This window comes from Diabrotica undecimpunctata, chromosome 3 (genome assembly GCF_040954645.1).
Source record: "Diabrotica undecimpunctata isolate CICGRU chromosome 3, icDiaUnde3, whole genome shotgun sequence".
In the NCBI taxonomy this organism is placed as follows: Eukaryota; Metazoa; Arthropoda; class Insecta; order Coleoptera; family Chrysomelidae; genus Diabrotica; species Diabrotica undecimpunctata.
This window is the reverse complement of record NC_092805.1, coordinates 11,642,856-11,655,261: the sequence shown is the minus strand read 5'-3', so window position 1 is coordinate 11,655,261 and position 12,406 is coordinate 11,642,856. Positions and strand designations below refer to the sequence as shown.

Genomic DNA, 12,406 nt, shown 5'->3' with positions numbered 1-12,406 from the left:
GCTATCTATAAATAAAAATAAAAACCTTTATTTTAACCCAACCTTTAAAATATAAAAATATACAAGGTGTTTTTGGTTAATCAAATAACTGGTTTGGAAAAAAAAACACTCGCTAAGTGTTTTAAATGCAGTATTAATCCACAAATTAGTTTTTGTTACTAACCATTAGTACATCATATAACTTATTTTAAAATTCAACAAAAGTTTTTTTTTTTGTTAATTCAATTACAATAAAAATAATTGTGTTTTAGAATAGCTGACTTCATAAAAAAAAGTAAAGGTGAAAAATTTTTCTAAATACACACCATTGTATTGTACCATGGACAATTTTTTCTCACTAAAGGAAGCTATTTTTCATTTAAAAACAACCTACGAGTACTAAATTTCAAGTAAATACGTTTATTGGTTTTAAAGTTATTGTTGTTATTAACTAAAAGAATTTAATTTTTTTTAATTTTAACACCCTGTATCTCGAAAAGTAAATAAGTTTGACCCCTCATTAACTATACCATTTTGTTCAATTTTTCGAGAAGTATCTACAGTCAAACGTTGTAAGTGTCATTTGGAAACACCCTGTATGTATGAAATATTAGATATTTAATAGAAAATATTAGATACTTACAATTTTGCCACAGACTGAACAGTAGATTTTTCCCATATCCATAGACAGCTCTTTATAAGGTTTAATCCAAGTTGAAGCACTGGTTGTTTTAGGCATTATAAAATCACAATCTTCCTTTTTGTTACGCACAACGAGTGTTTACGCTTTGAATATCAAAACAAAAATGATTTACAAATCTGAGCATCAAATTAGAAATGTTTAGGTACCTAATTCAATAAACTGGGAGATTTTGGAAAATCACTAAATTAGGAACAAAACTATTAGCCGTTTACCTGCTGTTAAGATACAATAAATTGTAGCTAGATTTGGGGATTAGATCATAAAATGCAAATGAGCGAACCCTTAGCGATTATCCAATAACTGAATGCCTCAGTGACCGAGACTTTCTAAGAATGTTGAGGGCTACTTAAATTGATCTTCTTTGAAATTGTAAATGTTTTGTACCTGTAGAGATTACGTACTTAGATCATTTCTTGATTAAAATGACTACAAAATTTTATACAAGAATTGAAATAAATTGGCATGTTTAAAAATTTTCAAATACAGTATAAAAATCTGAACTTTTATGCACTTTATGCAAACTTTTATACAAATATGCCAAAATATGAAATATTTGCATAAAATATGCACAATATGCATATTTGCCGAAGTCTACTTATAACATTTCAAACATCACCTGTAGAAAGTTTATAGTGTGAAAGAGGAGAGCCTTCATTATATCATCGTCGAATTTCCTTAACACTATCACATGCTACTCCTATAGTTTCAAATATAAACACACCTCTATTTAATAACACATTCACTAATAAATATGTAAATCTCTTTAAACCAATAGTATCAAATATAAATCTTACTACGAGCGAGTACGGTGAGATGGCTTGACATCCAATTCCCAGATACGTTTCCAAACAATATTACAAAACTCCCACCTTGGATAATTAATAGTCAAATATAAATACTGGCCTAACCCAATTTGACAAACATATTCATAGTAATGCAGAGATCAAGCATAATTTAAATTTAATTCTCAGTCAGCGATAGGAGTATTGTTATAAAATGTTTACATATGCATTCTAGAGGGACAGAGCTGCATTCGTTACCCCAAGCGATACATATCAATTTCGTCTCCCAACCTACTTCACGATTTCCTCCGCTGAGTTTTACACGGTGTTCAAAGCTATACTACATATCAATTCTAATAACATTCTTAAGTCACTCACTAGCGCCCTTGAAACCCTTAAACAGATCTATCCCAAAGGTTCCCTTAAGAAACTTATAAAACTCAAACGCATGCAGGCTCAAGAAAACTAGACGATTCAGATTTATATGAATACCATCCCACATTGGCATTACAGGCAACAGGCAACGAAAGAGCTGACCAATGCGCGAGTAAAATTGCTGTATGTGCTGATATACCGCGAAAATACCGCGAGTAATACAAAAGCTTTCATTAAGAATCGAGTTTTATGCAAGTGGAAAAACGAATAGCAATCTTCTCAAACGTCACTAAGCAAATTAAAAATGACGTTACATCTTGGTAACCATCAACTAGTAAGAGAAAAGAACAGCTGTTGATAACTCGATTACGAATTGGACACAAGAGAATTTAATTTTGTATTCCGAAATCGCCGCTAATAACCATTATGGTGCATGCGGCTGTATTTTCTAAATAAAAAAACCTACCTCAGATCAAAGGACTCAAAAGAACTAACCGTTTGAGCTTGTGTGAGTAATAAATAAGTAGGTGGCATAGAAGTGAACAATTTTACTGGTGATATACAAACGATTTTTTTATAGATTAAAATATGGGATAGACTTAAATCTGATATTAATAGTATTTCGTTTGAATTTGTTGAATAAAAATAGCTTAAAGCTTTTAAATATTAAATAACTGTATTTATAAACAAAATTACACCGTAATCCTAATATAACTGATAAATTCTTTTATCATCTTTAAATCATAATTCGTTTGAAAGTAGTAATTTCAAATTTCGTTTCAGATTCCGGAATATACATATATGTGGAGCAACTCTGATAGACAATAACGTCGCAATTACAGCAGCTCATTGTATTCAAATGTCTGGTTCCTACACAGTGAAAGGTGGATCGACCAAACTTTATGATGGCGGCGTAATAATACCCGTTAAAACAGCTATATTACATCCAATGCACAAGTCGGAAAACGAGGATTACGACTTGGCTATTCTTAAACTCAACAAGCCTTTTAAGTAATATACAGAGATACAGACAATGTCTTATATGTCGCTACTTCTGCACCCTAAAAATAAACAAAACTGACTAACTAAATTTGATATTTATGCACAAAGTATCTATGTTTTTTTATTTATTTGTTCGCTGCAAACACAGGGGTTATTATTGACATAAAATAGAATACAAATAATGTTATAACAACTTATATAAACCAGTGTCTTCAAAATAACCTCTTGTTTTTTGAACATTTATGTTTTCGCCTAAGGCTTCCTTTATATACATTGATTTGAATATATGTCGTATCGTTTCTTCTTCTCATGGCGCCGTCTCCTTTCTAAGGTTGGCGATCCAAATGGCAATAGTAGTTTTGGAAACTGCTGCGCGAAAGATCTCTGCGGATGAGTGGTCGAACCATCTCCTCAGGTCTTACAGCCACGAGTTCTGGCGTCTTCCTACTGATCTTTTGCCATGTACTTTTCCTTCCAGTATAACTTGAAGTAATTCGTATCTTTCGCCTCTAAACACATGACCCAAATATTGCATTTTCCTCTCTTTGATTATTTTTAGTAATTCTTTTTGTTTACACATGCGACGCGAAGTACCTCAACATTAGTAACTCTTTGTACCCATAGAATCCTCAACATTCGTCTGTATAGTTTACACCCAGTTAATATAATATGTTTCACGGAAAGGGTTGTTTGGTACTCTTCGCACTTCGCACATTGGTGACAGTTCACATAAAGAAGTAGGTACAGTATTGCCCAAAATAAACACAACTGAAACATAGATGTCTCTTTGTGCGCGCTGTCATATTCAAATTAACTAGTATAGACCTGTCAAGTAATCCTTAAACAATTAATTATTTAGGCCTAATTGTTAAAAATGGTTTGAAATACAAAGACGAACGTGTTTCTTGTTGAGCAATATTTTCGTTCATACGGAATCGGCCGACGTAATAGTGCAAGTCTGCAATACGTGTGTGATCAATTGTGACAGTCCAGCTTCCTCCTGAAGTTCGTAACTTAGTGATTTTCTGTGATTCGTGTGGAGGCCAAAATAAAAATTGGACGGTATTCTGGTTTATACATTATTTAGTCCATAAAATAAACAGATTTGACTCTATTTTAGTGACTTTTCCTATAAGAGGTCACTCCTACATGGAGACGGATAAATATTTTGGTATAGTTAACCAAAAAAGTGCAGTAGAAACCCCAGAAGATTGGGAAGCAGTGTTACGATTGGGTTGTCAAAAACCAGCGACTTATAAAGTAGAAGTGGTTGATAACTACTTGGTGCGTAGCTGCGACACTTTTCTTGCATCTATGTATGCTACAAAAGCACCTTTTAAAACTAGACCAATAAGAGAATTAATCATTTCAAAGAAACATCGCAGACTAATTTATTTCAGAGACACCTACAATGGAACAATGGTTTCTGCTGTCATTACCAACCACCGTATACTGGAAAAGAATTCGTTTTTCCTTCTCGATCCTATACTCAGTCACTGCCCATTCCAATGGCAAAATACAAAGATCTTCAAGTTTTAAAAAAATTTTGTTCAGAAAAAGGAAGAATGTATTTTGATCAGCTAAAAAAACATGACTTATTTTTTATCTTAAGAATTTTACGATGTTATTGATTCATTTGACAGATAATATTAATGTTTTCAGTTTTAATGTTAAGTCAAACAAGTCTAGACAGCGTTTTTGTCTTTTTCCTCCAGACCTTTGGTTGTTTTTTTTTTTAATTTCTCTTGTTACCTACTGTACATGACAATTTCAGTTTTATATTATCATACTCTGTATATATGAGTTGTCAAATACTCAATACAACAGTGTTTTATCAGGGCAGTCGCTGTAACTTCTACCTAACATTTATTTTAGATTCCATACAGCTGGAATAACAAAAGTTATGGAAATTCATCCAAATTTTTAATGTTAAAACTATATATTTTGTCAAAAATGAAAAAAATCAGTTAGTTGATTGAAAAACCTTTAAAATGAGCTATGGTAAAAGTTTTTTATGCACTTATTGATTAATAAACACGTAAAAATTTTAAAATGGAATAAATTTGCAGTTGAAATAAAACGTTAATTCTATACAGAAAAGTATAGTTAAAATAACAAAAGAAGAAAAAAATAAATTTTCATTTCCCTGAGCTAACATATTGTTGTTTTACTATTTACGCCTTTTAATAATGTTGTTTTTAAAAAACTATTAGTATTAATAATTAATTGTTTTTCTTTAAGCTTATCGTCATCAATTCAACCTGCAAAACTACCAAAAGGAAACGAACGGCCAACCGTGGGTTGGGTAGGTACTGTTACCGGTTGGGGTGCCATTTCTAATAATTTCCCTGATATGTCAGATACACTTAGAGTGATTGAACTGCCAGTACTACCGATCGAATGGTGTCAGTCGAGATATATTAGTGTTCCATTAACCCCACGAATGTTTTGTGCCGGGTTCAAAGAAGGCGGAAGAGATTCCTGTCAGGTTAGTAATGATTTAATGAAATAATAAAAGATTGTAAAATAATTATAACAAATTTACCACGACACTAACAAGGAATATCTTGAGCAACTTTTGCAAAATACAGAACAGAGCGAACAGCTGCTTACAATGTTAGATACTGATATCAGTAAATATATGAAGGGTACAAGGAAAAAAGGAGGTATCTCAGAAATAACACATTCTGAAATAAAGCGATTTTAATACTTCAAAACGGCACAAAGATTATAGTCTTGTCATTAACATTGAGTTGTCTTGTCATTAACATTGTCTCCCAAGTTCCATTGAATGTTGTTCTGTAGTACAAAAAACGAGGATGATCTCTAACAGCTTTTACTACGCGGATGGGAAAGGGCATTTATTTTTATAATGCTTGCGTAAATATTCAGTCCACTTTCGAAAATACTCTTAAGGACTTTCTTCAACATGGAACGGTGATGGTTTTAGTCTATCGTTTTATACACTTCTGTCCAGTCTTGAAAAAGTTCGGTCTTTGATTTTTGATAGACATAGACAAGTCCAAAATTTTTGTCACATTCAAGGTAGGAATGTCCCCTAACAGGAAAAGTTATTTGGATAGAGTCCAGTCTCTTCTCATTTACAACTTGATAACTCTCCTTTCAGGTTCAGTAAACAAACATACATATCTCTAAATACCTCTGAACCACGTACAAACTAAACGTATTAACCTCTTCGTCGGGATCGGTTACATTGACATCCCTCCTTTTTTCCCTGTAGCGCTCGGACATGTCTCCTTTTTTACTCTGCATAACAAACATAAAAATATGTGTTACGTTCTGATTAACCTCTTTCATCAATCTGAATTTTTTACATGAAATAGTATTCAGTTTGTGCCACTATATGGTCTAATTATCTCATTTTCGCCCGTCATTTGGCATACCTCCTTTTTTCCCTGTACCCTTCATATTAGCTAGAAATACCTGAGTTAGTACACAATAAAAACAGCTGTACAGTGGCTTTGCAATATTAAACAATTTGGAAAGAATATTTTATATTTAAAACTGAAAAATATTGTAAAATTCACAAAAACAATAAATGAAAGATGCTTTTACAAAGATTAAATAAAAAATAAAAAATATACAAAAACCTAAATACAAATAATGACTAGAATGATTAGAAACTATTTTATAGAATGGAGACGACTGTTGCCATCTAGAATCCATTCGGATAAGGTCTGAGAGTCAGCAACAACCCCTATTGGGAGTCTTAAGTTGCCATGCAGGGTATCTGTTAAATACTTAAATAACATCACAACACATTTTTAATAAGAATGTAACACACAACAAACTTTGTAACTTTTTAAGGGTTTTTACTCAGATATTTAGTGGCTTGGCCGATGTATATCTGGTAATAATACATGGATGGTGGACTTTTTAGTCCGAAAACGTTCTGTGATGTAGCCCGAAAGGGTCTTTTAGTTATATACCTTTTATAAAGGATTTTAAAATAAAACTTTTTAGAGCAGAAGGGTGTAACTACTTTTGACGAAGGATTATGTTCAATACTGGATGCAACAGGCTGAATAATGATGATGATATAATTTATCGCATATTTTTACCTGCCATAATATTAGTAATTATAGTAAGATTACATTTTGACAAAATACCTTTATAAACTATTTAAGAATAATTTCTAATAATTTTTAGCAATTTCTAACCATATACTCAATTATAACTTATATGTTCAATTTCAGGGCGATTCCGGTGGCCCTTTCGTAATCAATGGAACCCTTTATGGTGTGGTGTCCTGGGGATTCAATTGTGCTACGCCCGGTTATCCTGGAATATACGTAAATGTACCTGCTCTTCGGGATTATATACACCAAAATTCTGGGATTTAAAATAGTTAAAACAAATTTGGTGAATAAAATAAAATTCTTTTTTTAATGTGTGTTATGTTTAACTATATAGTATTAACATTAACTATAACCTTAACTATAACCTTTACTATTAACCTTTCACAAAAATTATCAAAAAAAGAATGGACGCTAAATTAGACTTCTATCAGCCTAGAGAACAAGCCCAGCAGTGGATGCATACAGGTTAATGATGATGATAACCTTATGATAGTAGATTCAGACTATGAGAGAAAATTCTACCTATTGCATTAACGTTCATCAACTGAACCATAATTTGATACAGTCTTTTCATGCTTACTTTACGTTTTCAATATTTTTAGACATTAAAATCTAAAACTAAGATATCTGAACAAGAAACCCTAATAATTTTTTTGGGGGTGTATACGAAAATAGTGGATGCCATTAAAGCACTGAAGAATATTAAAGCTCCAGGCACAGAATAAATAACAATCAGAATGCCCACTCTCAGATGCCGCCTTTGAAGTTTGTCAGCACGCCATCGCCATATTTTAAACGGAAACATAGACTCGAATTGAGAAATTTGTGACAAGCTACGGCAGAACTGTAATTTAAATTTTTTGGAGATTAATAATTTAGTACATTTGAAATAATTTAATCTATTCTTCAACTAAAAGTACGAATAAAATAGTGCATATTATGTCTATAGTTGCCGTAAATAAATTAAACCGGGTTAATTTTTCTATGCACACCAGATAAAATGTCACTGAACAGCACTGGTTCCGTTTAAAACAACGGATTCCGTCTGCGCGAACGAGATGCGCGTACTTATTTTTTCAAGCAGAGTGGACATTCTGATTGTTTATTATTCTGTGTCCAGGTATTGATAACATATCAGCCAAAATTTTCAAAACTGGAGGACACACATTAATAAAATTCATAAAATACTAACATAATAAAAAAAGAAACAAATCACCTAAAAATGAGATGTGGGATACAAAATATCAGGAAATAGACGGATATTTAATTACCTATTTAATTTTGACAGAAAAATATAGGTTTTTATTAAAAAAAACAAGCGAATGGTGTCAGCTGATGTTATCACAGTCGCTATCCAAATATCCAAAATAAAGGCAAAACTAAATTTAAAGATCATTCGTGTGTTTCTTATATTCTATCAAAAATTGCCTAAATAATTGTATCTGCGCTGTATTCGTCTGCGCATCATGCGTCAAGCTCAAATATTGATCGCGGTTAACATTCAAATTATAGTGAACTGTTAACCTATATGATGTTGCTATTATTCTTAAATTTACTTATTGTCGCAATAAATGGACAACACTGTGATAGTCCACAAGTAATATCAACACCTTATACTACTCAAGATGGAACAATTTTAAAACACGTGGCTTACATTTCTAATTTCTTTGTAAAATGTAAAGACGGCGAACCTGGACATTTATACGCTTTATTAGGTGAAGGTTTGTCACCGGTGGCCTCCGTTGGACCCAACAAATACCAAATTAGTTGGACTGAAGATGTGAAAACCGCAAAAACGGGCAATATTGCTATAAAAATTTATAACGAAACTGGATACATTGCTTTAAAAAAGGCAGTACGAGCTGGTGAAACGTTTGCTCATGTTCCAGTGTTTACTATAATAAACATTAACCACACTGGTGTATACGGGGGACCTTGGATATCTTGTGAACTTTTAGCAGCAGTATTTTCAATCGTGGTGGCTTATATTGCTATTCATTTTAGAACTAAACTTTTAAATTAATTACAAATATAAACGATTTTATATGAATTTTACAATAAAAATGTAATCTTGAAATTGCTTTCATTCAAATTCAGCAAATAATACTGTCATTGTTTTCTGAATACTCTTTTGCATTTTTTTAAATCATAGCAAACTCGTCTTGATAGTTTCCCGTTATTATGATAGGTATTACTAATAGTGTTTATATGTTTTCGTTTGATGTTTGCTAGTTCTTTCTTTTCTATTTTAGTAGTAGTAGTTTCTTTTTAGTAGTAGTGTATCTATTTATTTTATCAAATGCGTTTTTGAAGTGTAGGAAGCCAATGTGTTTCTTGATTGAATTCCGCCGGCGGTTTTTATTACCTATTGTAATGCAAATACCCCATCAATATCAATAGTCAATCTGTCCTTTCAGAATGTCATGTTTTCTTTCATCGTCGATTATTTCAACGTTGAAGCCAATTAATTCTGTTACTTTTCTACGTTTTGTAGAGCTTGTTTCAGTTACCCTGTATCAATTTTCTTTAATTCTTTTAGCTGGATTTTTCCTTGTTTCTATTTTCAATAATTTGTATTAGTATATTGCCAATTCTGGTATTAAAGTCTGCGATTAATGTAAGGTAATCTCTTTTATTTATTACATCTTGTAGATCTTCGAAAAAGGATTTTAATTCGCCAACTTTTCCTACTGCAGCATAGACGGCTATTATAGTTCGACTGGTCCAACGAAGGAGTAAAACATATTTAAGACAGAAATGGTCATAAGTGACTGAGTTACTGAGTTTCCGATGGAGATATTTTTAAAGTAATAAATACCAGAATTATTTGCTTCTTAACTTTTTTATATATAATACATTTTGAAGAAGTTACTGATCTAATTTGTAGTTTTGTATTTTAATTCAATTTTCCTCCTCTGACTGTTCTTCGGTCTCAACTGATTCACGTTTAAGATTTTTATATAATCCATGGTACGTTGTGGGTAATTTGCCGGTATTACACAGCCACAGTAATCCTTTTAGCTTTTTTTCTTCAATTGGTAATGGTGCATTATACAGTTTCGGTGGAAATTTGATGATAGTGGAAGGCCGTCCTCTTTATTTTCGATTTAATTTTATGTCACAACTTTTTAAACCATCATCGAATTCGTATTTAAACATTATAGAATTTTGGTGTTCACGCGAAAATTTTATTTCTCGTATTTTGCTAATTTTTACTGATTTTTTTCGTTGTCAACTTTCCAATTCTTGGTATCAGTCAGTTGTAAAAATTATCTTGGGACATTTTCGTAATATCATAAACTCTTCCTGTAATTTTATCCATTCTGATTAATGTGACTCACTGTTCTGGCACATATGCAACCGATTGCCTTTTATTTGCATTTTCGATAACAGCGTGCATGTCACCTTTCTTCTGAGTGTGGCCTTTTTCCAGAAATCTGTGAACAATATCAATGTGCAGCAGCAAAAGCAAACATCGAAAACACAAATCGATTCTTATTTTATCCCCCACAGTTTTCTGAGTAGAATATTATCGTTTTAATACTATGTTTTGCCTTGAGATCTAAAAATAGGCAACTGGCAATTTTATTTTTACCTCTTTTATGTCAGATATAGCAGTAACCCTGATTATTGCCAACAACATAAACTGTAAAGTTATATGTAGAGTATTTGCTTTTGTAGTAAAAATCACTTACGTTAGACAAAGGGGTAGCTAAAACCTTTTGAAGGTGAAAGCAAGCCACACAAAAGCTCTTATCATTTAGTGCAAGCTGTTTGCTTATGTCTTTTAAGTTTCTGATAACTTCTTTTTTTTTCATATGGGACTCAAAGGTTTCGAGCAATTTTGCTTTTTCAGTATCTCTAGCCAGAACAAAAGGTACACTGGCTCTTTTTTGGTTTAAAGAAGCCAATATTGAACTGTTCATTGAAAATATCTCTATACTGGCGTGACATGGCAACTGTAGTGATGTTATTTTGTTTACAATACTCGTACAATCGGTACATTTTCTGGATATTTAGCCCTTCTTCAAGGTACATCTACGTCGCATTCTTACGCGTATAATAGGAAGGGACTACAGGATACTGATTTATGTGATTTTTTACGTTGTCTATAAGTTGTGGTAATAGTTTATGTGGTCTGTTCGTGTGTTTTCCACGTTTATCTTCCTCTAATGATCCACCATCTTTCAGTTTTCTTAATGCTGTAGTGATCCAAGTTTTTGAAACGTTAAAGGTTTCCATGAACATAGTTTTGCAAACACCTTGTTTTTCATTGCGAATGTAGAAGTAATATTTTCGAGAGTAATTTCTTCAAGACCGTTGTTCTGCACTAATACTTACTTGTTTTTTGGCAACCTGTCTCACATGATGAGCACTAAATCCCACTTTTTCATAAATATTGCATAAATGTTGCATAAATATATTTACTGGCATACGATTCTTTTCTGGGGAAGAGAGATCATGTTTTATTGTTTTTGCTGTCGTAACTCATAAAGTGGAAAATTTGAGTTACTACAGTTTTCCTTGGACCCTAGTGAGTATTAGGTACCTCACAATGTGCTCGTTGATCTATTCATAATCTTTCTACCATCTTCTGTGTATAAAGAAACCTGTTTATTTTTTTAACCTCACTATACAGAGTGGAGCAACTTAAATAAATTCAAGTAATTGTACAGAGTAAACCAAAAGTCTGGAAACGCCTAATTGTGTCTTAAATGGAAGGTCCGAATTGTACAAAAACCGGAATACGACTATTCTGTAATATGTAGATTTCAAATTTGATGCTTACAATGTTGCCAAATTTACCATTTTCTGATATTTTTCGAAATTTCTGACACTAGTCACTTTGGTTTTTTTAAATAAAACACCTTGTATATTGTACCTTTATTGAAATCTCCACTTCAATACCAGTTCAGCGTATACAATACTTTCGATATCTAATCAAGAAGTGTTCAAGATGTCATCTGTTGTTAGTTTGACAGTATCTAAAATGATAGTAGAATCTATTATATTTCCCTATGTTTCTCTATAAATTAGTATTAACGAAATTGAAATTTAAAACTGTTTATTAATTAATAATGGCAATAATATCACTAATCCTTTAAAGACGAGAAAGCCAAGATGATATATTTTGAGACAAGCTCCACCTTTTTCATTTTGTTAAACGCATTTATTGCCATCTCATTTTTGCATTAATTTCTTCCGTGTCCTTGTTATTTTCATTAATTAGTTATATTTATACTTTCTTTATTTGTTCTCCATGTATTCCTAAACTACCTAGATGATCATCATAAAAAGAAATGTCTTTTTATTCACTGACTTTTTTCACTTCGGTAACCATTTGTTGTACATCCTGGGCTTTTTAGGAATCTAGTAATTCTTTCTTATTAATTATTATTATAATAATATTAATTTTGCGATAGCTGGTGAATATATGTTAAAAAGTATAAAAGATCTCACACAAC

The 12,406-nt window shown here is 32.0% G+C and overlaps 2 protein-coding genes across 2 annotated transcripts in view; both read left to right on the top strand.

The window, feature by feature from the left end:
• LOC140436449 (trypsin-2-like) overlaps positions 1 to 7,255 on the top strand; it is a 29,838-nt gene extending 22,583 nt beyond the window's left edge. The window contains exons 3-5 of the mRNA XM_072525279.1: positions 2,623 to 2,850; positions 5,083 to 5,329; positions 7,059 to 7,255. Coding sequence (XP_072381380.1) covers positions 2,623 to 2,850; positions 5,083 to 5,329; positions 7,059 to 7,205 — 622 coding nt within the window. The 3' untranslated portion in view covers positions 7,206 to 7,255. The remainder of the gene's footprint in view (positions 1 to 2,622; positions 2,851 to 5,082; positions 5,330 to 7,058) is intronic.
• A 1,188-nt stretch (positions 7,256 to 8,443) lies between these two features.
• On the top strand, positions 8,444 to 9,018 carry LOC140435488 (translocon-associated protein subunit delta-like). The gene has a single exon (XM_072524221.1). The coding sequence runs from the start codon at positions 8,470 to 8,472 to the stop codon at positions 8,962 to 8,964; it is 495 nt and encodes a 164-aa protein (XP_072380322.1). The 5' UTR covers positions 8,444 to 8,469; the 3' UTR covers positions 8,965 to 9,018.
• Positions 9,019 to 12,406: the final 3,388 nt, after the last annotated feature.

Coding starts and splice junctions, on each gene's coding strand:
- LOC140435488 (XM_072524221.1), top strand. CDS start 8,470: ATGATGTTGCTATTATTCTTAAATTTACTTATTGTCGCAATAAATGGA.